Here is a 25,110-nt window from a genome sequence, read left to right as displayed (position 1 = left end):
AGATACGCTGGTTCACTCGTACCAAGAATAGGAATAGGGAATTTCCCATAGAAAGACGTAGGAACCCCAAACTCACCAAAAAGTTCGTTACAAGCCATTCTCTCTGAATTCACTCTCTCTCACTGTGGCTTCAGAAAGAAGACGAAAGATACTTCTGTTTTTCGCAAAGACTCTCAGTGGGCTTCTATTCTTCACACGCAGCTCCCAGTGTCGTTGGACTGTGAGATAGCTTCTTCCGGTTGGTGTGACGGAAAAGCAAAAAGAAAATGGCTGAGAACAAGACCATTAGCTTGGATGAGATCAAGAAGGAGAACGTCGATCTTGTATGTTCCTTTTTTTCTTTTGTTCTTCTATTTTCCCGAGTGTGTTTTTGTTTTACGTTCTCCCGGTTTTCTGCATTATCTATTACTGTTTTGGGAGGGAGTCTTTTCGTTTCTGGTGACTCTGTTTTTGTTTCTGCGTCCAATGCGTTCTTGTAGTTGTTACGGTAGGCCATCATTTTTATGTTCTCATAATAGTGACGTTCGTCTCCTGGTTTCTGAACTCTATTTCTGTGCATTCATTTAGTATTTCGTTTCTGTACTATCTGTTTCTTGTTTTTCTTATGTCTTTCGATCGCGTTTCTGCTTTCTTGATTTCTGCGTATGTTTTTTGTTCTCCCTGGTTTTCCTTCTTTCCTTTTTTTTTCCCCCGTTAATTCTCTTGTTTTATGCTATTCCTCGTCACAAAATCTCAGCTACTGGTTTCAATGCTGTAAACTTATTCTCTGAGTTGTTAGGCTATTTGCTTTTCTTATCTTTTCGATGTGTTAGTTCTAGATCACTTCCTAAAAAAATCTCTGTTTGGTGGCCGAGTAAAATATCACAAATTCGAATTTTTCTTTAGGACCCTGGAAAGTATGGAACCTCTTGCCGTTGAGCTTAGTTGAAGTATTTATCTCCCTTTTTTTGGCTTAGTGGCACACTGGTGTTATGATTAAGCTTAGTTATAAGTATTGTTACACAGTTTTTGAAATCTTGGAATTTGAGTTAGATTGCCAGAAGGGATGGTTTTGAAGTCTTGTTTTAGCGAACGCCAAAAAAGAAAAGGAATTTGATTGTTTACTGTGCTAAGTTGTTATTTTTTTGTTGATTCATTACTCCAATGATATGCAACGTGTACGTGTATGCAGGAGCGCATACCAGTTCAGGAAGTATTTGAACAATTACAATGCTCAAGACATGGTTTGTCAACCGAGGAGGGGCAGAAGAGACTTCAAATCTTTGGGCCAAACAAGCTAGAAGAAAAGAAGGTAATATCCATAAAACTTTTGTGTGTATTTCCCTCTAGTTTCAATAAATAGTAACAGATCCGTTACGAACGATCCTGAAACAGGAAAGTAAGTTTCTGAAATTCTTGGGTTTTATGTGGAATCCTCTATCCTGGGTGATGGAGGCTGCCGCTATCATGGCAATAGCTTTGGCAAATGGAGGGGTAACATCTCTCTCTCTCACCCGCGCATACAGGACACGCATGCACACACCATTAAAACAACGAAAAATTCTTAATCTCACTTTGAAATGATTTTCTTTTTTAAACTAAACAAATGTAGGGCAAGCCCCCAGACTGGCAGGATTTTGTAGGGATAGTGGCTTTGCTTCTAATTAACTCCACTATAAGCTTCATTGAGGAAAACAATGCAGGCAACGCTGCAGCAGCACTTATGGCAGGTCTTGCGCCAAAAACCAAGGTAATTATACATGATGTCACGGCTACAACAATACTTAACCCATGTGTGATGTAGTCAAGTCTGCGTTCTTGCTTTGTTGATTGTAGGTTCTGAGAGATGGAAGATGGACAGAGCAAGAGGCTGCAATCTTAGTACCGGGAGATGTGATTAGTATTAAGTTAGGAGATATTATCCCAGCTGATGCTCGTCTCTTGGAGGGAGACCCGCTCAAGATCGACCAGTCTGCCCTAACTGGTGAGTCTCTGCCGGTTACAAAGAATCCGGGTCATGAAGTCTTCTCTGGGTCCACTGTCAAACAAGGTGAGCTAGAGGCCGTTGTGATTGCCACTGGGGTGCACACCTTCTTTGGCAAGGCTGCTCACCTGGTCGACAGCACCAACCAGGAAGGACACTTCCAAAAGGTACCATCCCTAGAGTCCAGTGTGAAAATTTTTGAATGAAGCTCGAAAGAGCTATGAATGAACAGAGGAAAAGTGGGGGGTATTTTGTGAAATTGTGATATAATTTTATGATAACTTGGGAACTCGATAAATAATTACTGGCAAACTTGATCCGTTCTGAATACTACGATACAGAATTGGGTTTCATGAGCTTTGGTGAAGGGCAGGCTTCAATAAATTCTGAATAAATAGTTGTGCCAAGTTTGAACAACGAGGCCATCTCATTTTGCAGTCTTTTGCTCTGTCTAACGTGCAGTGGATGATGATTGTTTGATCAGGTGTTGACTGCCATTGGAAACTTCTGCATATGCTCGATCGCTCTGGGGATGATAATAGAGATAGTTGTTATGTACCCAGTTCAGAAACGTGATTACAGGAATGGGATCGACAATCTATTGGTGCTTCTCATTGGGGGCATCCCAATAGCTATGCCTACTGTTTTGTCTGTGACAATGGCTATTGGTTCCCACCGGCTGTCAAAACAGGGTGCTATCACCAAGAGGATGACAGCCATTGAAGAGATGGCTGGAATGGATGTTCTCTGTAGTGACAAGACCGGGACTCTTACTCTCAACAAGCTTACTGTAGACAAGACCATGATAGAGGTTAGTGGTTAAATTGTAGATGAGTACGTATAAACGTATGCCTAACTATGCATGAGGTAGGAGAAAAGGTAAATACAGAAGAACATATACTGTGATCTAATTGTTGAGTGAATCAACAATTATAATACTCGGTGATTTATTAATCGTGGAATGTTGATTAACAGGTATTTGTGAAGGATGTGAACCAGGACGCTCTGATTTTACTTGGGGCCAGGGCTTCCAGGGTTGAGAATCAGGATGCAATTGACGCTTGTATTGTTGGGATGTTGGGTGACCCCAAGGAGGTACGTTATACACCAAATACGTAATCTTTTCAACTTAATCCTAAATTCAGTTTTTCTTTTCAAAGTTATGTATGCTTTCACTGATCAGCTCACTGATCTTGCTGCTACCATACTCTCTCCACGCAATTGGAGCACCATGCTTTACTTTCTTGGCCGGCTGATTGGTTTATTCAGTCTTTTGATAATATTTAGGAGGTTTGTGCAGCCGTTTCTTATATACCCCAACCTTAAAAAGGCTATAATTTTCAAACGAAAGAAAGGAAAGGAGAAGGATGTGTTTGCAATTGCTCAGGATATGTTTGCAACTTCCTAAGATCCAGATGGAGAATTTGGAAGTTTTTGGTTCTTAATTTTTTTTCCTTGTTGGCGATGAGACGAGTGGTCACATTGAACTTCAATTGATAGTTTTGACCAGCTTAATATTCTACCAGTTTTGGCTTTCCTTGCTAGATTTTTGTATGGTTGACTATTAAAATTCCACACCTTGTTTTGGCTTTTTTTGCATGGCAGGCGCGAGAAGGTATCAATGAGGTGCATTTCTTTCCCTTTAACCCAGTTGACAAGCGTACGGCCATAACATACATCGACTCTGAAGGCAATTGGCACCGAGTTAGCAAAGGCGCCCCAGAGCAGGTGCTAGATTATTATTCGACTCATCATTAGTCATTACTGAGTTTTTTCGTTACAACTATCTTTGTACCGTGTTTATCTTTTATCTATAAAGCTAAGACCTCAATCCCTGCCAGATCATTGAGCTCTGCAACCTCCGGGAAGATGTAAAAGAGAAAGCCCATGCAATCATTGCCAAGTTTGCTGATCGTGGTCTTCGCTCTCTTGCTGTTGCTAGACAAGTGAGTTTGTGTTGTATTCTTCTCAGAGCTCTCCTTGGACGGTAAGGCTATTGTTAACCAAACTTGAGTTGTCATTGATTGTCTACTTTCAGGCGGTGCCAGAAAAAACCAAGGAGAGCGCAGGAGGACCATGGCAATTTGTGGGTCTATTGCCTCTCTTTGATCCTCCGAGACATGACAGTGCAGAGACCATTCGCCGAGCCCTCAATCTTGGTGTCAATGTTAAAATGATCACAGGTGATCAGCTCGCCATTGGGAAGGAGACTGGTCGCAGGCTTGGCATGGGAACAAACATGTATCCTTCCTCCTCCCTCCTCGGTGATCATAAAGACGAGTCCATTGCTGCCCTTCCTGTTGATGAGCTTATTGAGAAGGCTGATGGCTTTGCTGGCGTCTTCCCTGGTAATTGGACTGCATTCTTCATTTTGATTGAGATCTATGCGGCGTTCACCTGTAGCCATCTCAACATTGTGACTTTGGGAGAATCATTATATGAAATGAATAACTCCATGGGGGAATGAATTGGTGAAATACGAAAAAATTCTAATGATTAAATTAAGAGGGAAAAAGGAGTGCAAGAGTTTTGTTTCCTAAATGCAAGAATTTGTTGTCAATGTGGGATGGTTTAAAGTGAAGTTTGAGTGATTGTAAGATTTTTCAAGCGGGAACTAACTAGTGGAAGCCTACAGAACACAAATATGAAATCGTGAAGAGGCTGCAAGAGAGGAAGCATATATGTGGGATGACTGGAGATGGTGTAAATGATGCCCCGGCTCTAAAGAGGGCAGATATTGGGATTGCAGTTTCTGATGCTACTGACGCAGCCCAAGGTGCATCTGACATAGTCCTGACAGAGCCCGGATTAAGTGTAATTATTAGTGCGGTCTTGACTAGCAGAGCCATTTTCCAGAGAATGAAGAACTACACCATCTATGCAGTTTCTATAACTATCCGTATCGTGCTGGGTTTTATGCTTCTGGCACTGATATGGAAATTCGATTTCTCACCTTTCATGGTTCTGGTAATTGCCATACTCAATGATGGAACTATCATGACCATCTCGAAAGACAGGGTGAAGCCTTCTCCCCTTCCTGATTCATGGAAGCTTAAGGAGATCTTTGCCACCGGCATCGTTCTTGGCACCTATCTAGCTGTCATGACCGTTGTTTTCTTTTGGGCTGCTCACGAAACCGACTTCTTCTCGGTAAGAAAATATCAATATCCCAGCTAATTGCAAATTCATGGCATTTGTATAGACTTTCAGAAATATTTTATTGATGTTAGTTGGTCCTTAATACAAAATCAATCTAATAGCAAATTCATGATTATTCTTACATAACATCGACAGGATAAGTTTGGTGTAAGATCTATAAGGAACAACAATGAAGAGCTTACTGCAGCTGTCTACCTTCAAGTGAGCATTGTAAGTCAGGCACTCATCTTTGTTACTCGGTCCCGGAGCTTGTCTTATGTTGAACGCCCTGGTCTCTTGCTTGTGGTTGCCTTTCTTATAGCACAGCTGGTGAGTGTTATAGGAAACTCGAGTTTCTGGTTTCCCATGTGGTTCCCTTACAAAGGAGCATATAAATGACCCAAGTAGTGATTTGTTTTTCTGATGGATCAATGAAGGTGGCAACTATTATTGCCGTGTATGGAAACTGGGGCTTTGCGAGGATACGCGGAATTGGGTGGGGATGGGCTGGCGTTATTTGGATCTACAGCGTCGTCTTTTACATCCCTTTGGATATTCTTAAATTCATTATCCGATATGTGTTGAGTGGCAAGGCCTGGAATAATCTGCTCGAGAATAAGGTAACAGATTTTTTTCTTGATTCAAGGAATATGTGTTTAGTAAACATTTTTTCACCAATCTTTGACCATTCTTTTTTTGCAACCCATTATCCAGACTGCTTTCACGACGAAGAAGGATTATGGAAGGGGAGAGAGGGAAGCGCAATGGGCTGCAGCTCAACGGTCGCTGCACGGGCTTCATCCTCCCGAGACATCAGAACCTTTCACTGATAAGAACAACCATGGGGAGTTGTCTGAAATCGCCGAACAGGCCAAGAGGCGTGCTGAAGTTGCCAGGTAATTTTCAGGGTTTGCTGACATATAAAGGAATATATGCGTGCGTGCGTGCGTGCATGTGTAATTAGAAGTTAAATCAACCATTTTGTTTTGTTTCCAGGTTGAGGGAGCTCCACACGCTCAAGGGTCACGTTGAGTCTGTAGTGAAACTGAAGGGGCTTGATATTGAAACCATTCAGCAACACTACACTGTTTGAGGGAGGAAATAGTTTGGCAAATGAGCAGAGAGGCGGGCATACAAGTGACAGGAGTTCTTTGTTTAACGTTTGTCCTTTCCTCTCGTATGATTTTTGTAGGATGGCTAACTCTGATATTAATTAGCTTTGTATGCATATAGTCTGCATTCATTTTAAATGATAATTCCTTTCTTTGTGCTTCAAGCTTGTCAACTATTCCTGTTTATCGAGTAGAAAGATTTTCTATAAATCCTGACTTCACACACACACAATCGAAAACCGTAAATTACTTTCTATGTCGTTGCAAGATATACAATCGAAAACCGTAAATTAATCTCCTGTAAGGAGTTGGAACAAGCAAACATCATGTTTCAAGTACCATATGGCCCCTTCAGCTGCATGCTAAATGTTTTAGGCGTCCTTTGGAGAATAACCAATATGTTTCAAGTACCATAAGGCCCCTTCAGCTGCTTGCTCTGCTGCTGTTTTCTTTTTCAATTGGGGAGCACCAAAGCACACCAAAACCGTGGTTGAGGCTTCCTCCATCACGACAATAACCTTGAAGGTGAACCTATTTAGAACTACGAAATAGTCACTCACAATGAAGCATCCATGGAGGCAATATCTAACTATAGATTCTTGCATCTTTGGAGAGTTGGGGTGTTTGAGTAACATAATATATATATATATGTTGAACATACATTTTTGCATGGCTTGGCCCTTCCTCTTTGCAGCATTCAAATAAAGGGGGCTTCCAATAGTTTGCAGCGCAGATCTCGAACAGATTTGATTTCGCCAATCCCTTCTTTGAAGCGCCTACGTCATTTGTAAAGGTAAATTCTTCACAAATTCCAGTCCAACATAATCTCAAAAAACAAAAAAAAAAAAAAACTTTTTGGGGGCAACTTGAGTAGTGCTTATGAGAAGAGGAGTGTTAAGGCTAAAAAGGAATTACTCCAAAATAAATTTAGAAACTGACGTGATTTTATATGATCTATCAAATTTGCTTTACAATAAAAGTAATTTTACAATCTGAGATTATTTTTAAGATTACATTAATTTATAAAATTATTTTTATATAATCGATTTGTGACTAGAGGATTTTTCTTATGAGAAAGACGTGGGAATCTACTACAATTTACCTGGAGTTGAAGCTGAGTTCTCTCTTTACACCTTGCCATATACTGGAGATTCTAACGAGGATAATGATAGACTTATTACCCTCTTATTATCTTTTTATTATTTTATTGTTTACATCTAACAATAGATGGCGGGTTCTTGGAATAAAATACGGAGATTTACAAGAAAAATCTTATTAATTTGTTTTAAGTTAGCGTTAAACTTATTTATTATACTCTCCATAAATGTTTCGAAAATAAAACATTTCACCGAAATATTTATTATTTATAAAATTGGTAGGGAGCAAATAACAATACTGATGGGTGTGGCTTAAAACCTTTCAAAAAGAAGTATGATATGAAAAGGGACAAACATATGGATAGAAATGTAAAGCACCAATTTCCCAAACATCTCATTTTCCTCTTAAAAGGGGACAGCCTCGCTACTCTGCTGACCTTATTTTTTGTAAATATGTTATCTCTAATTTTGGGTAAAGAAGCCCAGGAAACAATGCCAAAAGACATAGCAGTAATGTATGGCACAAACAATCTTGGGTTTAGATCTGTACCATCTGTAGATTCATTCTGAAAGGCTATGTTTCCCCTGCCCCCCATCACTCCATTGGAGGTGAATTCTCTGCACTCTCTGGGACAAAGAAAAGCATCTTCTTCAACCATCAAGTTCTGTGCTTGAATGTTGTAAGCTTGATTGGCTTTTGTGGGTCGCCCATCATATTCAACCAGCTTTAGACCCTGTTTGGCGCTTGGCTTTACTACTTTTCCTAATGCCCTGGTTTTGGGTTTCCTTGAATTAACCTGGAAAACCCCACACACACCAGATAAGGAAAAAAAAAACCTGAAATACCCAATTGCAAACAGCCACATACAGAGAGAGAGAGAGAGAGAGAGAGAGAGGAATTGGCGTTTCTGTCTACCTGGGAGTGGGAAGTGGGAGAGGCGTGTGGATTTATGGGGGGAAGAAGCTTGAGATCAACAAAGAATTTTTCTGGGTTCGAGGAATTCATTTCCATATTGCTGCTTACCCACTGCAGGAACTAATGGGTCTAAGCGGTTAAGCAACTAACCAGAGAGACGGGTTTGCCCAAACTCGTACGTTTTACACCGAAATGACATTATCACCCAGGTATAGCTGCTAGATGTAGAGCAGCATCAAGCAGCAGATCTGCCCAGATAATTAGGTAATGAACCATCAACTACTTTTAGCTCATATCTTGTGCTTGCATTTAAATAATTGAATTCAAAACGTCACTCTTCCATATAAATCATCATTATTATTTCGCTCTACCGACGTAATAGTATTTATTTTCTTTAGAATACGATTAGTTCTTGCAAAATAATTATTTCACAATTTGTTTGAATTTTATGACAAGGAATAGCTCTTCTCTGTAAAATACTCGGCCCTCAAAATGATGAATATTTATTCCTCATGGGTTGTTGGGAAAGAAAATTTTTAAAAGCTTTTTTATTTTTTCAAAATAGTTTTTAAATAAAAAATATGCAAAGATATTAGAAAATTTTCACTTGAAATGAAAAAGTATCTCATTAGTACAAATTAATAGCTGGGACGATCCAATGAAATTAAAAAATATATATATCATATTTTTTATTGGAAAGATATTTTTCATTTCAAGTAAAATGGAGAAATATCCTTATTTTTAAGCACATCAGACGATATTCAATGCTACTTCCATAAAAAATGTATAGTTTTTTCTTCATTAATTCCTGTACTGTTCCCAAAAAAATATAATTCTGATATTACTATACCATTTCTAATACTGTTACAGAGAAATAGCGGAATTAAGAATTTTCTGAAGCCTTCTGAATTCTGATCTCGTGCATGGAGTATTACAGAGAAATGAAGTATATATGCTTACTTTGACCCTCTTTATGTGTATATATACTTGTTATAGCCTTAAAGATGGGTTAAAATAACATGCATGGATAATTACAATTATTATTCTTCCTTGATGCTTTCTAGACTCGGTTGCCAATGATCAAGAGCTGCAAGTTTCTTGGGAGACCCTTTCATCCCAGGCCTCGTAAAATCACTAGGCCTCTTTCTTGTAAGCAGTTTGACCTCAGAAGAACTGTTACTGCTGCTTGGTGATCCTGTTTCCTGACTTGAGTACTCCTCGCCACGAGTCTCTTGAGTCTTGATACCCTTTAGCAAGCCCATGAAGCAACTGTCATCAGAAAAGCAACACTGCTTGTCTGCATTAGGTTTCATGCTGCTGGCATATGTTAGGTTTGGAGAAGAAACAGCGCCATTATCTTCTTCCTCTCCTTTGCTAGATTGAGCGCTTCGGATTTGACGAACTAAAGACGGAGAATTCTTCAAAGCGTTGCGCTGAAGCTTCCGTATTGTGCCTATGGGCACGACATAAAACTTCTTGCCGGGCATCAGCGTCGTCTCTGGTTCGATAACCGCCCACGGCTGCTGGAATACATGTGGGTGGGCGACGCAACATTTTGGGTTCCGAGTCATGACCTCTGCTGCAAGGATTGGCCTGTCATGAAGCTCGACATGGCCACCAGGATGAACAATTTTAACAAGCATGTTCTTTGTGCTGCTAGCGCACAGCCAGCTTGAAATGGCCATCGATTCTTTGTCATAGACAGAGACAGAAAAAAGCAATTGGGCTTGAAGTTTGGGGGAATTAAGTAGAGTTTCTTTTCTCGGGATGATCGAGAATATAGATTAAAGAATTGTAGTGCTGCTCAAGAAACTTGGAGTTGTATTCTTCTTCATAGTTTGTTTTGTTTGATGCATTGATAATATCGTCCGCACTTCAGGCTTTATATAGTTGGCATTGTATAATTCAGTTAGCCAAATTACTAAAATGAAAATGTATTTGGGCCAAGAAAGTCTATGAATTGAACCAAAAAATACGTATCTGTAATGTTTATTTACATTCTATCTTGTCCACGCAAGATTTACACAAAGGCAGGGGTTTTTACGAAGAGAAAGAAGATTCTGATGAAGAATAAGAAGTCAAAAGCCGGTTCCTAAGCTGCCCATAAATGGTTTTTGGTGGACCATGCCTAGGGCAGAGGGGTCCAACCATTTAGAGAAGAGGGGGTACCAGTTGAGAGAAGTGGCTAGATTCGTTATAGAGGCCAAGCCCATTGCGGGACCTGATCCGACCCCAAAACCTAACCGCACCTTGGAGATAGAGGGAAGATCGCCAACCCCAGGTTCTAAGATTCAAGTATATGTGAGGACAGCCATCCGATTAGCTACCTCTGCTGTTCTTCCAGCTCGACAAGGTGGTTTTCTTCCCGTGCCAATTGCAAGTCCTGGTTTTCCAGGTTTGGAGTTGTATTCGAGTCTACAACTGTTAGCTCAGAAGAATCAGACGTGTAATAAATAACATGTAGTATTTGGCAAGCCACTAGCCCATTACTTTGGAATGGAGTGAAGGGCAAGCCACCTCATACTGGTCTTCTGACTGACTATCTGAATTCCATAGACGCCCTTCCTACTATCCCCTAGGCTTGGAAGCCAACTCACTTATCGAGCTAAGAGTGCACTAAAGGTTTTTCTTATTGAATTGAACAAGTTGGGGGGAATTCCTCAAAGAAAGGATAGGAAACACAGGGGACCAATCCTCACTTTAGGAAGAAATAAAATACTTCGGAGCCCACCTTCATACCTATCTAGGAACGAGAAAGCTAAAGATCGTAGGCAACTAAGAGACAACGAAGGACGGGAATCCCCTCAAGAATGCTATTAATCACCTTCTGCCTTATATGGTGTTCTAACTCCTAGTCATTCGTCCCCTTCACATGTATTGCATTCATGGTAGCAACAGCCTCAATCAACTCAACAATGGTTTCCTCCAACCCTTCTAAGGTCGTGGTCATAGCCTTGGCAGCACCATCACCAGGTCTTTCCATGACACTCCCCAGCCCACTTGCAGTAGTCATTTATATAATGAAAAAAGACTCAAAGTTCAAAGTTCACTACTAAAGGCCCCTAATGAAATTTTCTTCACCTGTTGAATGTATAACAGAGTTGGTGATCCCATGCATCACCTAGCCACTTTCTGCAATGATTGTCAAGGGTACGAAAATAAGGAGGGGATGTTAATCTACCTTTTTCAGAAGTCCTTGGAAGGAGGTGCCGCACGATGGTTCTTATCTCTCCCTAGTCATGCAATCCGAACGTTTGAGGATGTGGTGGACTTATACATAATAAAGTAGTTGCACCAAGCAGATCGTCCGTCGTGCTTGATCGAGTTGATTAACCTTTCTTAGAGGCAGGGATCACAGAGAGTACTATTGACTTCATCGATCGATGGAGGAATCTTGCATCAAGAGTGACCTTTTCAATACCTGAAGGTGATGTTGTACATATAGTCCTTTACAACATCAGAGGTCCCAAAAATGGTGCAATCGCATTAGGTAATTAAAAAAAGAAGACCTTTTTCCAATTTTGACGAGCGCACTATACGCATTTAGAGTCCCAAACTGGCGAGAAAGATTGAGAAATTTGTGCCTCTCATTTTCTAAAGCTGCTAAGCAAGTGCCTTCTAACTGATATCACATTTAAGCCAATGTCATATATTGCCTATCGCCTACTTTGAAGGGAAGGGCACTAAGGAAAGCCTCTCTGTGAGATGACGATGTTTGGCGTCATATTCTATATGTCACTTAGTCATCTCTGCCTAGCTACGGGTTAGCACCTCCGAAAGAAATGGAGGACTTCATTTAGTGACTCCACGATCGCCCTTTGAAAGATCAGAATAAGGTAAAGCTTGAAGATAAGTTTTGTACTCTATTAATTTCTCAATCCTTCTAGTCAAGTGGGCTAGCCGGTCTATCGACTAGAGAGGTATTCGAAGTTCGTAGATAGATTCGTTTTGATTTAAACAAGCTCTTGAGTAATAATATATTGCTGCAGAATAGTCTTATTTTGTTAGAGAATAAGATGAAAAATCATAGAAGATAAGGGAAAAAAAAAGTAGGAAAAAAAAAAAAACAACAACAACAACAACAATTTGCAGATTATCTATGAATAGTCTTCCTGTTATTGAATGCTCATAAGTAACTTATTTTGATTTCCTCTTTCCAATTCAATTGTTTTAATGCAATGCTATTTCATTCTTTCTCTTTCTCCTAGTTAGCAGAGCTGCAAAAAATCCTTTTACAGGCAAAAATCTCATGTCCAATGTTCGTTGCTTGTTCAAACACGCAACGGCTTTCTAAAGCTCAATCCCTTGCTTTGTTCTATAGTAAGGGGCATTTTCTTTCAATAAGGCTCGCGCTAGGCGCTCACCTTTTTTGGCCCTCTTCAAGCAAACAAGCTCTCAATTTCTTGCTTTTGTTGGTTGTAGCTTAAAGGTTATGGTTGAGTTTAAGCTAAGCCACAATTGATGAAGCAATTGACAATCAGGAATTGGCTTTGGAATATTGGCAGTTAGCTTTAGAAGTAGAGGTAAGAAGTGAGTGAGTATCCCAAGATATGCACGAACGGTTGAGCTAGCCTCACATCTCTAGAGCTATAGAGTATGAGCCTTCCCCGTTGCCCTCAAGAGCAGAGAGGGAGCCGTAATTCGTATGCAGCTCATACAGAGTGAGAAACATGTTCCTCCTCGATTGGATTCATACCAATGATATTTTTTATATTAAAAGATTTAGCTTTAACTGATTTGGCTTAGCCTTCAAGTTCAAGTTGTTGGTATGAAGATCTGGCATTGAAATTCTCTCTGTGTTTGTCTTTGAACTAACTACGCTCTAAGATATGGAAGTCAAAATCCATTTATCATGTGTATATGTGTGATAACTCCAATCGATGCAAAGGCTTGAATAAAAGAGTTGGAAGATGAAAATTGTCGAAATTTGACCAATCAAGCTTCTGTCTTTCGAGCTATTTATTCATGTTTATTTTTCCTGGGTTGCAGATTAAGCTTATAGCTGGAGACAAACCTCTCATTTTCCATCAAGCGTCTCAACATCTTTGTCTTCTTGTGCGTCTTTTTCCTTCTCTGCAGTAGTGGTTAACATATGTGGTGCAAGCCTTAGGAGCCAACCTCACGTTGACGTCCAAGAGGAAATAAAAATACAAACAGAGTCTCTCTATTAATGAAATCTCTCCATTCTCAAATTCAATATCATCTCAAAAAATTCGGCAACTGCCTTTCTTTTCTATCATTGCCATATTTAAAGGATTACAAGTGCTATAAATCAGGAAATAAAGTAGGAAGGGATTGCTAATATAGCAACCAAGTCTTACGGGAATAAATTACGAAAGATTTAACAACTTAGTAACAAAAGTTTGAAATAAATATATAAGAATTGATAAAGATTCTAGCAATTGAATAAGTCCCCATCCCCCACGATTTAAGGAGTAGTTTCCGCTTGGGAGTCGTGCTCTCTATTTGCATCAATCAGTAATCCTACATACAATCATGGAATGCGCAAGCGCCGTGCCGTTGCTTTGAAAAAGAGTGGAATCTACTATTAAAAAATTAATTTCTTTTCATATGAGTTCCATATTTATTCATTTTTTTTAAAATAATTGCACGGCGTTTGCACACTCACGACTGCAATTATCATTTCTCTTGCATCAATATGTTACTGGATGAAGATGGCAATAAATAAAGAGGGGGAATATGCTGAGAAAAAAAAAAGGGGGGGGGAGGGGGGGAATAAAATATAGGGTACGAAACAAACTAGGTGGAAAAGGAAAAACAAAAAACAGGATCAAGTTGTTTGCCTATTGCTCAAAATCTGTACGTGTTCCTTTTAATCATGAAGAACATAACGAAAAGGGCACTAGTGCAACTAACTTGGACGGTGACAAGTAACGATGGTGATTCACAGATGTTGTGTTTGTTGTTCTCAAGTCTTGTTTCTTCGAGCAGGTATAAACGGGTTGATACGCACGAGGCCAAAAGTTGGAAAAATGAATTCGTTGTAAAAGCAGAGTCAATACGATGTTCTAGTCGTTGATAAGATAAACCATGATGTAGCAAAATGAGATTGCCATAGAATGACCATCAAATTATCGACTTATTCATCCGTAGGATGAGAAAAGTTTATTTCACATATTTTTGGATCCCCGCGCCTCTCTTTTTTCTGGTTCTCTTACTGGTTTGAAATTGGTTCCCAGACTGTAATGGAAAAATTACATCAAATTTACTACAATTTACATCTTTAATTAAGGAAAAAAAAAATCTTCGTATCATAAGTTTACTGCTGTCCAAATCTCACGGAAAAGGTAATCTGCAAAGAATGATCATGAACACGAGAAAATGAATCGGGTGTTTTGAGTGATAGCCTAGATGTGTTGATCTGGAGCATGACAATGTGTAATAGTCACGAGCTAGGTTCTCCAGTCAGCGGAGGGTTCTGGGCGGCCTGGCTTCACAGGTTCTGTAACTCTGAGTGACGGCCTGGCTTCACAGGTTCTGTAACTCTGAGTGACCCTCCAAGCTCACAAGGGACAAGAGGGATGAGTGAGTGCAGGACATCCGTTATCAACGGCCTGTAACATGGTTCTGGTTGTACGCATAGCACAGCCACAGCAGCAACCTGTCCAATGGTAATACGATTATAATTTAGCTGCAAATCCCAACACATAACAATTCATTAGGTACCCACATATTAGTGTTTAGGAACCTGATATAAGTGCTTTAGGTCCATGGTGTTTTTTATTACAGGATCAACAATGTTTGGAAGCTTTGATCTGTCGGTAAGCTGGGGAATAGCCTGCAAATCAAAAATTGATTCAGACATCAAGCACCAGAAACTCAAAATTCACTTCATCAAAGGCAGCTTTGTGACTTCTGAAAGACGACCTACCCATGTAACAATAGATTGGCATTGAGGCAGAGCATCATTTTCCAATGGCTTTCTTCCCATAAGAAGTTCAAGAAGGACAACTCCAAAAGCATAGACATCACTTTTATCTGTTAGTTTACCTGTAAAAAATAATCTCACATCGTTTATATGGAAGAAAACCCTCTACTTGGAATTTTGGTTCTTTGTGGCATTAGAAAATCAAACATTGGGACAACCTAAGACAGCTAATTGTAATGCCTTCTTGACTACAACTATATGATTAATGAGTGAAAATAAGTCATCCACTTTCTTCATCAACGGGATTACAGAAACAATAGATAATTGACTTGTAATGATACATGGCCCATCCTACAACATCTTTTTTATCGGTAGCCCATCCTACAACATTAACATTGAAACCGTTCTTTTCAACATTACTTTTACCCTTGGAAGTTGGACATAGAACATTAGGAAATAATACATTCTAAGCATATGGATGCACTAAGGAACTTCTACACTATACTGATGGTGAAAGACGGGGTTTATGTTATTTAAATCTACCTGAATTTTTTTTTTTTTTATAGGTAAACAAAACTTTATTGATCAAAGAATAGGCATATCCAAATACAAATAAAAGAACACTGAGTGCCCTAATCCAAATACCTGAATTTATGAATTATTATTACCCTTCGTATCATCGCAGATTATTCACACTGTGTGATTAACTTGATCATTCTAAGCAGTTTATACGCTACTCAGATCATGATGTCTGTTAGCAGTGAATAGATGCATACGCAAGGCAATTACAAAGAAAAAGCTAAAACTAGTTCTTTTAAGGCAAAATATAAAGACACTATGCTTATGAGAACATGGAGCATTCGAGTGCAAGAACAGAAATTCAAAAGGTTTCACAGAAAGAAGAGCTCTCAAAGGAAGACAAATGCAACAAACAAGCAGATCATTCAAACGAATGCTTATTAGTATGCAGTTTAAACATCATATAAAATTCTCCATACCATCTGAAAGATACTCCGGTGCCAAATAACCTGATGTTCCTGAAATCTTTATGTTCTTGTTTTCAGTGTCAGAAGTTACGGCAAGGAGAAAATCTGACAGCTGATTCAAGAAAATCTCGTTAAAGGAGAAAGCATTCTATTGAATATCACATACAGCCAAAATATCGTGCATGCCAGTTTCAAACAGACAACCTATAGATCTTACCTTAGCATTGTAATTAGAATCCAGAAGAATGTTAGAGGATTTTATGCCTCTATGAACCACGGGAGGATTGGAATGCTCATGAAGATATTCTAACCCCCTATCACCATTTATAACAACAACAACCATATTAACATAAAAAATGGAGAAAAAATAAAGTAAAACAAGTTATGAGCATAGTGGACTTACCTAGCAACATCAACAGCTATTTTCATCCGCAAATGCCACGTTAAACCTGATCCCCGGGTAGATCCTACAACATTGAGAAAAAACAGATACAATACAAGCAGACCTACAAAAGTTTTTTGGCTATTGTCCTTTTTAATTCTTTGCTTTAATTGATAAATGATAATGAAGAAAAAAGATATACCATGCAGTTGAGTTTCCAAAGAAGCTTTCTCAACCATTTCATAAACTAGAAACCTTGATTCTCCATCGATGCAGTAACCAAGTAGTTCAATAATATTCTGATGCCGAATTTTGCTCAAGCAATTTACCTCATTCTGCAATTCCAAGTAATCAATTAAGAGGAAACCCATAAATAAAAAGTTCAGGAACCAACAAATGGATATCCAAATCAATTTCAGCGAGAATATTACTTCAAATTCTCTTTCCATGCCTAGCCTGAAACCATCAATTCTCCTCACTGCTGCAAGGGATTTTTCATCAAAACAAGCTTTGTAGATACGTCCAGAACTACCCTCACCTATAACATTACTTTCATGGAAATTGTTTGTCGCAGCTTCTAATGATTGATAATCAAATATAGCTACCGCACTTTTCTTATCGAGCATCATCAAGGAATTAAATCTAACCATCATTGGACTTTGCGACATCCCTTTTCCAGCCTCTTCAGATCATATTAGAGAGACAAGATAAATGGAAAAAATGTGAACATTGATCTCAAAAGGGAAAAAAAAAAAACAAAAACAAATGCAATTTTCATTAAATAGACGATACCTAAGCTTTTTTGACCTTTTTCATTGGAGTTCTTTGAGTTTTTCCATCTATAGATCCAAAAACATATTGAAAACAGCAAAATCCCACCAAGGAGAATGGAAGCAACAATGAGCGCTATAAGAATTCTCTTGTTCAAATCTTGGTGGTGCGTTACTCTAACCTTTGGTACTCCTGGTATTAGCATGAGAAAACCATGACCAAACATGCTAATTTAGAAATACAGCAAAATGGTTTTTTTGATAAGCAGAAATTTTATTAGAACGCGCAAAAGGGAAATATAAAAATATAAAATGTGCATAGCATATATAAACGTGGAAAGGTATTGTTTTCTGTTTAGACAATCATGGGGATTATGAGATCGGAAAAGGAAGCAAAATGTGAATGTGATATTTTAGTCCAAACCCAATAAATAACTGCCATGAAATAAGTACTGAAATATTAAAGAACAACATTAGTTTACTGTAGCATGTTTCCGTTTTGTTCCCGAGGAAACTGCGTACTTAGCTCTTAAACTCCATGTTCCGATTTTCTTTCCATTTTTTTCTTTGTATGAAACACCCATGTAATCACAGCAAAGCAAGATAGTTTTTTTTTTTTTCAAGTACAATTATACAATTGATTGAAACTTCTGGTTTTTGGGAAAATCAAACAACAAACAGCCTATTTCTAACCAATTTAACTTTTGCTTACGATACATTTTCTCAGAAACCAAACAGAGCACAAGAAAACGAGAAGAGATTAAACCCGCTAGAATACAAAATTACAGGGGATACTTCTTCCTTTCACGGCATTGTCAGAAACCAAACTGGGCGAAAGTATAATATCTAAAACCAAAAATCAAAACCCCAAATATCGAATAAATCTAGACTGAAAACATATCCACTCTAGTTGGGGTTTGAATGAATTCGAAAATTGGAACCAATGAAAACCCATTAGACAAGCAAATACCCAACAGGCCACACAAGTCCCTGAGGAGGAACAAAGACCAAAAACAGAAATCCCTGTGCATTTTTGAAGTACCTGGAGATTCAGCTTCCATTTTTAGAGAAAATTGAGAAGTAGGCTCTCTCTGGGCAACAGAAGCAGGCTCCGAAATTGCAGATATAGCAGGCTCTGATCTAGCATCAACGATGATTGTAGACAAAATGGCGCTCGATACCCACATGGGAAGCAGAAGACCAAGAAGATTCATCATGCCACTTTTTCTCCTCAGAGAGGGGAGAGAGAATGCGTGCAAGAGTGTGTTAAATTGTGTTGGGACTCTGAGAAACTTCCTTTGTTGCTTGTGTCGAGTTATCTATGTATGTAAAAATCTTTGTTATCTGCTGGCAGAAGAAGACAAAGAAACTGCTGGAGGGAAACCAAGAAAGCACTTTTATCTATCTATCCGGTGGAGAGTGGGTGTATGTATAATAACTACGGATACCTGAGAGGGGCCGAAGGGCGGAAGGGGACGTGCATCGCGTGGGCCAAACACAGCCTACCATCTTTTCTTTGATAAGAAAAAAAAAAAGTAGAGAGCGTTTTTGGGCGACTGAGACGTGCGGGTCGTAGTGGGTAGAGACAAACTCTGAAAAACAGGAGAGTGTGCTGAAGTTCCGAGTCCGTGACCGTTATCTGTGATAAATTATCATAAATATATACCTAGTTCGGAGGTTGAGATATTTTTGTAATATTTTATTATTTTTACTACTATTCGTATAATTCTTGAAAATATTTCACAATTCAAATACAATTTAAAAAAAATGATATTTAGAGAAGTAATATATTTATTTTTTTTAAATAAATAAATAAATATAAAATTTATATGGAAAATTGAGTGTGTGATATTGGTATAACTCATAATTGTATATAAGATTATTAAAATTTAAAACCCAAATCGTAAAGAGTCGGAGAAAAATGTAAAATGGGAATCGTAAAAATGCAAACTTGGTGGGAATTAATTAGCGACACGAGCATATTCTGTTGAAAGTTGAAACTAGCATGCAATGCAATGCAATGCATACGACGTACGGCGCCTAATTAATATGGTTGACAAAAATAGCTTAGCTGTTCTTCATCTTTGGGTAAAGATCTAAAGAAAACCTATTCTGTACCACCGTACGTGACATAATCACAATTCTCATGTGAACCTTTTGAACCTTGAAAATTGACAAAATATAAATATAATTCCGAGTGGAAAACGTCATTGCTAGCACACACAATGTTTTTATTAATTTATGCATTCAACTTTGTATTACGTGCGAAACAAACCACAAGAACTATCAAGTTTCTATAATCTTGAGCTTTTCATTTATATATAGCTCATCTCCAAGCAAATGGCAGCCATATATTATAGAATTTTGTTATGCATCAGCCACTATTCATATTCATATTTGACAAATTTTTTTTATAGAGTGTAGAATATAGAATAGTAAATAGTAACTGATCAGAATAATTATTCTATACTATATTTAGAAAGCATTGCTCCTTTTGTTAAAAAAAGAAAAAAAAAACATTGCTCCTTGTTTCAACAATTATGATAAGTGAAGTTCTACGTCAAAACAAATATAAAGAAATCTCATAAAAATAAAATCACAAACTATCATGAGTTTATATGATACATTAAATATACTTTACAATAAAAATAATTTTATAATCTAATATACCATGTCAAGTCACGTTAATTTATAAATTTATTTTTGTGAAGTCTTTTAGTGGATAAAACATTTTTATTATGATTATACATATATTGACAATATGTATGTATAACCAGTAGCTATATTTTTTTTTTATTTAAATGAGTAGTGATAGAAACAGAATTATTTTTACTACTTTTTTATAATTTTGTTTTAAATAAAATATATGTTTATAAAATAATAACACTCTTACAACTTTATTAACTAAATTGTAAAAAAAGCTGTAAGAAACAGTCAGTACTGAATAATAACAGCGAAAGGCCCCTCATACATTTTCCATGAAATAGCCTTCACTTGGGATATATTTTCAAGCATCTCTCCTCACATATTGAGCTATTTTGGCATGGCAGTCTAAATGCCAGCATGAGCTTGCCTCAACTTCCAATATTCTAAAGTACAAAGATGATCATCAGGAAAAAAAAATATGTTTGATGATGACTCGAGAATTGCAATGAAGTTGTTAAGATGGTATCATCTTGAAAGAACACTCACTCAAAAAAAAAACAAAAGAAAAAAGTAAAAGGGACGAGAGATATTATCCTAAAGACTACGGGCTTGTTTTGAAAAAAATTTAATTTCAAATTTTTTTTTATCTCATCTCTTTTTTAAAATTATTTAAATATAAATACTTTCAAACTAATAATTATAATTTTTTCAAATTTTCAAACAAAAAATAAAAAATAATTCAACTTTTTTAGATCTAAAAAAATAATAATAATAATAATAATAAACTAAATTCTAATAATATTTAAATTTTTTAATATTTTTTATTCAACTTTTTATCTTTCATTTCTTAAAATTCTATAAAATATTATTTAAATTATTTCATTATTATTTACAAACTATTTAACTACTTAACTACTGTTCACAAAATTTTTATTTCATCACACTTCCAAAACTTGATTTAGATAATGATTGTCGATTGATAATGCAGTCAATTTAGATAGAATTTTACATGAAAGTGTACGTGTACATATCATTTCACATTATATATGAAAAATCCATATTTATTACTAGCTAAGCAGTCTCAATCTATTTATAATTATATTAAAAAGATGAAATATATATACACAATATATATATTATATATATATATATGATTCGAGTAGCCTTAAATTTAAATATATAGATATATATTATTCGAATAGTTTTAAAATTTAAAATTCAAAATTTAAAATTGAACCAACAAGAAAGGTAAAATGAACTCTTTTCTTTTCCCTTGATTTCAAAACTCCGATCTATCCACGGATCTCAAGATCTGCTCTGCCAAAACAACTTTACCCATCTCTCCCTTTCATTCCTTCCAGTTCCTCCAACTGAAATCAATGTCAGAGAAACCCCCCGTACATCTTCCCGAAGAATGTTGGGAACTCGTATTCTCTTTCGTCGACCACCATCGTCACTTTGAATCGCTATCTTTGGTCTGCAGGCAGTTCCTTGCCATCTCCAATCAACTTCGAGTTTTCCTCACTGTCACCGACCAGACAATTCTTTTACTTCCTCGACTCCTCCGAAGATTTCGTCGTCTCCGCAAGATAGAAATCCGTGACTTTCATGGAGACCTCGAAGGCCTTCTTAATCAGATTGCAATATCCGGGTTAGACCTCGAAGCTCTCCATCTTTCCAACCAGAAGAGTCTTCACCTCGATGGGTTGAGAGAATTGGGTTCGAATATGAAGAACTTGAGAAGCCTGAATTGCTCCAAGATAGGCTTATTGCAGGACATCCATCTGTTTACTATAGCATCATCGTTTCCAAATCTGGAAGAACTTGATATCAGCTATCCTGAGCATAAAGTTTGCTACTCCTCAAATGGGTTGGATAATTTGGGGAGATTTTCGGGGCCTGTGACTGACTTGGGGGTTTCTGCGTTGACATTGAAGCTTAAGAACCTGATCAAGATCGACCTTTCAGGTAACCAGTTCATTTCCAATCAATCACTAATCGCTCTGTCATCCAATTGTACCTTAATCAGAGAAATCGCGGTCCGAGACTGCACTTGCATAACCCCAAATGCTATTGCTTTCGCGATTCGTTGTAGTCGTGAATTGAGGTCCATATCTGTAAATGAAATCGGGTTGCCTTCAATGGAGGTTGGTTTCGTAGAATCTTTTCTATACGCTAAAGCCTTGGGAGATATTGATCTGTCAAACTCATTTGTTGCGGATGAACTGCTTTATTCAATTGTAGAAGCATGTCTCCCACTAAATAAGCTCACTCTTGCCCATTGCCACGGTTTCACGTTTGCCGGCTTCTCTTTGCTGTTGAACAAGTACCGGAGTCTTAGTTTGTTAAACCTTGAAGGAGTAAGTTTTCTCACAGACCAGAACATAATGGAGTTATCCGACTCTTTCTCCAAGTTAACCTCAATAAATCTCAGTAAATGTTCTAAGCTCACAAATTCGACCTTCTTTACCATCATGAAAATGTGTCACCTACTGAATGAAGTCAAAATGGAGAGAACAAATCTAGGGAAGGAAGATCTTACTACGGATTTTGTGGTGAACCATCGCGTCAAGGCTCTAAACTTGGCTCAAAATGGTAAATTGGGAAATGAGAGTATCAAAACTTTGGTTACTGTTTGCCCCGGTTTACAACTCCTCGACCTAAGTTCTTGTTGGGAAATCACAGGAGAAAGCATTTCAGAAATTTTTAAGAGTTGCAGGGAGATCAGGCATTTGGAGATAAACCAATGTAGAGGGATCAAGGAGTTCATGATAGACTTCGAACTCTCCGAATTGGAGGAACTGAGTGCAAAAGGATCAGGGATTAATGATAATGCTTTGGCTATGATCGTAAAGAGAAGTTGCAGGCTACGACGTTTGGAATTGGCGGGCTGCCTGAATGTGACGGATAAAGGGGTGAAGGAAGTACTGAAGAACTGCAGAGGATTAAGGGAGATAAATCTGAAATGGTGCGATAATGTGAATATAGAGATTGCGTGGATGGTGTTTTCAAGGCCATCATTAAGAAAAATCACCCTGCCTTCTGGTGGTTTTCTTTCTACTGAAAGGCTAAGGAACCTGTTCTTGCGTCATGGCTGTTTTGTTGGGGAGGGCTAGCAAAAAGGACCCGGAAAGTGTCCCTCGGATACTCAAATCATTTTACAGCTCCCTTCAGTTAACTTCTGCACATAATTAGTTGAAAATAAACGTTGTGTGAATTTTTATTTGTTTTTGTATCAGCAGACTCGTAATTTTAAGAGAAATGTCATTCTTCATGCTAGATTTTGTTATCCCACTGCTCTAATTTTGTCAATACAAAACTTGCTGTTTATAGCCAATGTTAAAGAATGTTTTGAAGTAATTCAGTGCTGAGTGGTCTTCTGTTCAATAGGGAATGTAGTAATCTAAATAAAATTGGGATATCAACTGTAAAAACGTTGATGAATTAAAGATGAGAGAAAGCAACCAAGTCATGGTTCACATGCTTACATTTTCCCTTTCTTTTGCTACCTTTTGTCACTTGAGTAATCAAATAAATGTGGGTTAAAACAAAGAATTTTAATGGTTGAATAGTGAAAGCAAGAAGTCCTAAGGCAATACACGAAAAAATGGCACCCCGAGTCAACCACTACATTCATGGTGGGCATGTTAAACATAGTGGACTACTTTGAATATATATTAACCACCCATTGAAATCTATGAAGCACTGTAAAATTAATGCTTTGTCCTCCTAATTCTCCTTCCGCTTTTCTCCGATCTTTCCATAGATTTTTAAGAGTGATTGTCCCCGTTGTTAGTGGGTGATAGATCAAATGAATGTTTTGTCTTCCTAGTTCTCCTTCCGCTTTTCCTTGATCTTTCCACAGATTTTTAAGAGCGATTGTCCCTGTTGTTAGTGGGTGATAGATCATAGGAATGCTTTGTCCTTCTAATTCTCCTTCTACTTTTTCCCGATCTTTCCACAGATTTTATAAGAGCGATTGTCCCTGTTGTTAGTGGATGATAGATCATTGGAACGCTTTGTCCTCATAGTTCTCCTTCCGCTTTTCTCCGATCTCTTCACATATTTTTAAGAACGATTGTCCCTATTGTTAATGAGTGATAGATCATAGGAATGTTCTGTCCTTCTAGTTCTCCTTATGCTTTTTTCCAATCTTTCCACATATTTTTAAGAGCGATTGTCCCTGTTGTTAGTGGGTGATAGATCATAGGAATGCTTTGTCCTCTTAGTTCTCTTTCCGCTTTTCTCCGATCTTTCCACAGATTTTTAAGAGCGATTGTCCTTGTTGTTAGTGGGTGATAGATCATAGGATGAGATAAGCTAGAGTTAAAACAACTGGTTTAGTGCAGAGGCAACAGCATTAAATGGAAATTACAACCCCTGACAGAACACAATGACAACCAATCAAGCAGCGGCACGCAACAAGCAAGGAGAAAAAACCAATAATATAATGTTGAACGTCAGGTTTTCTGTTAAATCTAATCGAGTTTTTTATTTCCTGTAATGGAGTATCCTGTTAGGTGTCCATTGATAGACTCTATTCCCGAAAGCAGGGGCTCTAGTGCCCTAGTATGAAACCAGAAGAAATGAAATTTATAAAAGATGTCGGCCCACTTCATTTCCCAAACGAATGATCTTCATTCCGCGGAAAGCATCATGTTTTTTTTTTGGGAGAAAGCACCATTGCTTGGATGAAAGCACTAAGTATAAACTAATTGGGAAGAGTCATTGAGTGGGATTCCCGGAAGTCGTGTCACTGCAATATTAAACCAGCAACTTGTTCTTGAGTTGTGTTCCACGTAATTTTGTTGACACTGCACAACCGCGTGGAAATTGCAAAAAGTAAAATAAATGAAGATTTTCTTCTTGAAGCATCCAGTTGATTCATAGCGGTTTATTTATGCAATCAGAAACTCTCTAATTTATTATAATACTAGTTTTATTTAATACTCATCTTAAATATCTCTTACTGAATTTGCTTCTTGCGTTCATAAGATTTACAAAATATCTCTTACTGAATACTGCAAAACAGAACAGAGTTTAGTGCCTTCTAAAAGATAATGTGAAACGGCAGTGTGGATCGAGCCACCATGATGCATGCATAGAACACAACAAAGACTGCATTCGTTCAGACAAAAAAATACGCACTTTTACTGTTTAAGTCTACTCCCATCCATTTAGATATCAAGTGCCTGGTAATCATGGTAAATG

General features: G+C 37.8%; 4 protein-coding genes across 8 annotated transcripts; 2 read left to right on the top strand and 2 right to left on the bottom strand.

The window, feature by feature from the left end:
- Positions 1-1,634: 1,634 nt before the first annotated feature.
- Positions 1,635-6,373, top strand: LOC109008616 (ATPase 9, plasma membrane-type). 2 transcript variants are annotated; one of them, XM_035692206.1, is made up of 12 exons: positions 1,635-1,729; positions 1,816-2,130; positions 2,448-2,774; positions 2,939-3,058; positions 3,569-3,691; positions 3,805-3,909; positions 4,002-4,311; positions 4,599-5,113; positions 5,258-5,431; positions 5,539-5,721; positions 5,816-5,997; positions 6,098-6,373. In XM_035692206.1, the coding sequence occupies exons 1-12, from the start codon at positions 1,703-1,705 to the stop codon at positions 6,192-6,194; spliced, it is 2,478 nt and encodes an 825-aa protein (XP_035548099.1). In that variant the 5' UTR covers positions 1,635-1,702; the 3' UTR covers positions 6,195-6,373. The 2 variants fall into 2 exon arrangements, with proteins under 2 accessions (XP_035548099.1, XP_035548100.1); XM_035692207.1 differs by having other exon boundaries at positions 4,002-4,379; positions 4,592-5,113; positions 6,098-6,303.
- A 34-nt stretch (positions 6,374-6,407) lies between these two features.
- LOC109008618 (ribonuclease 3-like protein 1) lies at positions 6,408-8,490 on the bottom strand. Of its 2 annotated transcripts, XM_018988786.2 has the most exons (4): positions 8,227-8,490; positions 7,861-8,107; positions 6,875-6,989; positions 6,408-6,744 (listed from the first exon to the last, which is right to left on the bottom strand). In XM_018988786.2, the coding sequence occupies exons 1-4, from the start codon at positions 8,320-8,322 to the stop codon at positions 6,585-6,587; spliced, it is 618 nt and encodes a 205-aa protein (XP_018844331.2). In that variant the 5' UTR covers positions 8,323-8,490; the 3' UTR covers positions 6,408-6,584. The 2 variants fall into 2 exon arrangements, with proteins under 2 accessions (XP_018844331.2, XP_035548101.1); XM_035692208.1 differs by lacking the exons at positions 6,408-6,744; positions 6,875-6,989 and having other exon boundaries at positions 7,559-8,107.
- A 5,806-nt stretch (positions 8,491-14,296) lies between these two features.
- LOC109008617 (probable receptor-like protein kinase At1g80640) lies at positions 14,297-18,769 on the bottom strand. 3 transcript variants are annotated; one of them, XM_018988782.2, is made up of 11 exons: positions 18,702-18,769; positions 18,296-18,572; positions 17,276-17,446; positions 16,915-17,165; positions 16,686-16,818; positions 16,505-16,568; positions 16,319-16,415; positions 16,114-16,213; positions 15,119-15,237; positions 14,936-15,025; positions 14,297-14,848 (listed from the first exon to the last, which is right to left on the bottom strand). In XM_018988782.2, the coding sequence occupies exons 2-11, from the start codon at positions 18,468-18,470 to the stop codon at positions 14,681-14,683; spliced, it is 1,368 nt and encodes a 455-aa protein (XP_018844327.1). In that variant the 5' UTR covers positions 18,471-18,572; positions 18,702-18,769; the 3' UTR covers positions 14,297-14,680. The 3 variants fall into 3 exon arrangements, with proteins under 3 accessions (XP_018844327.1, XP_018844326.1, XP_018844328.1); XM_018988781.2 differs by lacking the exon at positions 18,702-18,769 and having other exon boundaries at positions 18,296-18,631; XM_018988783.2 differs by lacking the exon at positions 18,702-18,769 and having other exon boundaries at positions 17,291-17,446; positions 18,296-18,631.
- Positions 18,770-21,185: 2,416 nt separating this feature from the next.
- LOC109017894 (F-box/LRR-repeat protein 2-like) lies at positions 21,186-23,254 on the top strand. The gene has a single exon (XM_019000075.2). The coding sequence runs from the start codon at positions 21,279-21,281 to the stop codon at positions 23,013-23,015; it is 1,737 nt and encodes a 578-aa protein (XP_018855620.2). The 5' UTR covers positions 21,186-21,278; the 3' UTR covers positions 23,016-23,254.
- The last annotated feature ends 1,856 nt before the right edge of the window (positions 23,255-25,110 follow it).

Source organism: Juglans regia, chromosome 7, assembly GCF_001411555.2.
Source record: "Juglans regia cultivar Chandler chromosome 7, Walnut 2.0, whole genome shotgun sequence".
Classification (NCBI taxonomy): Eukaryota; Viridiplantae; Streptophyta; class Magnoliopsida; order Fagales; family Juglandaceae; genus Juglans; species Juglans regia.
This window is presented reverse-complemented; position numbering and strand designations above follow the sequence as displayed.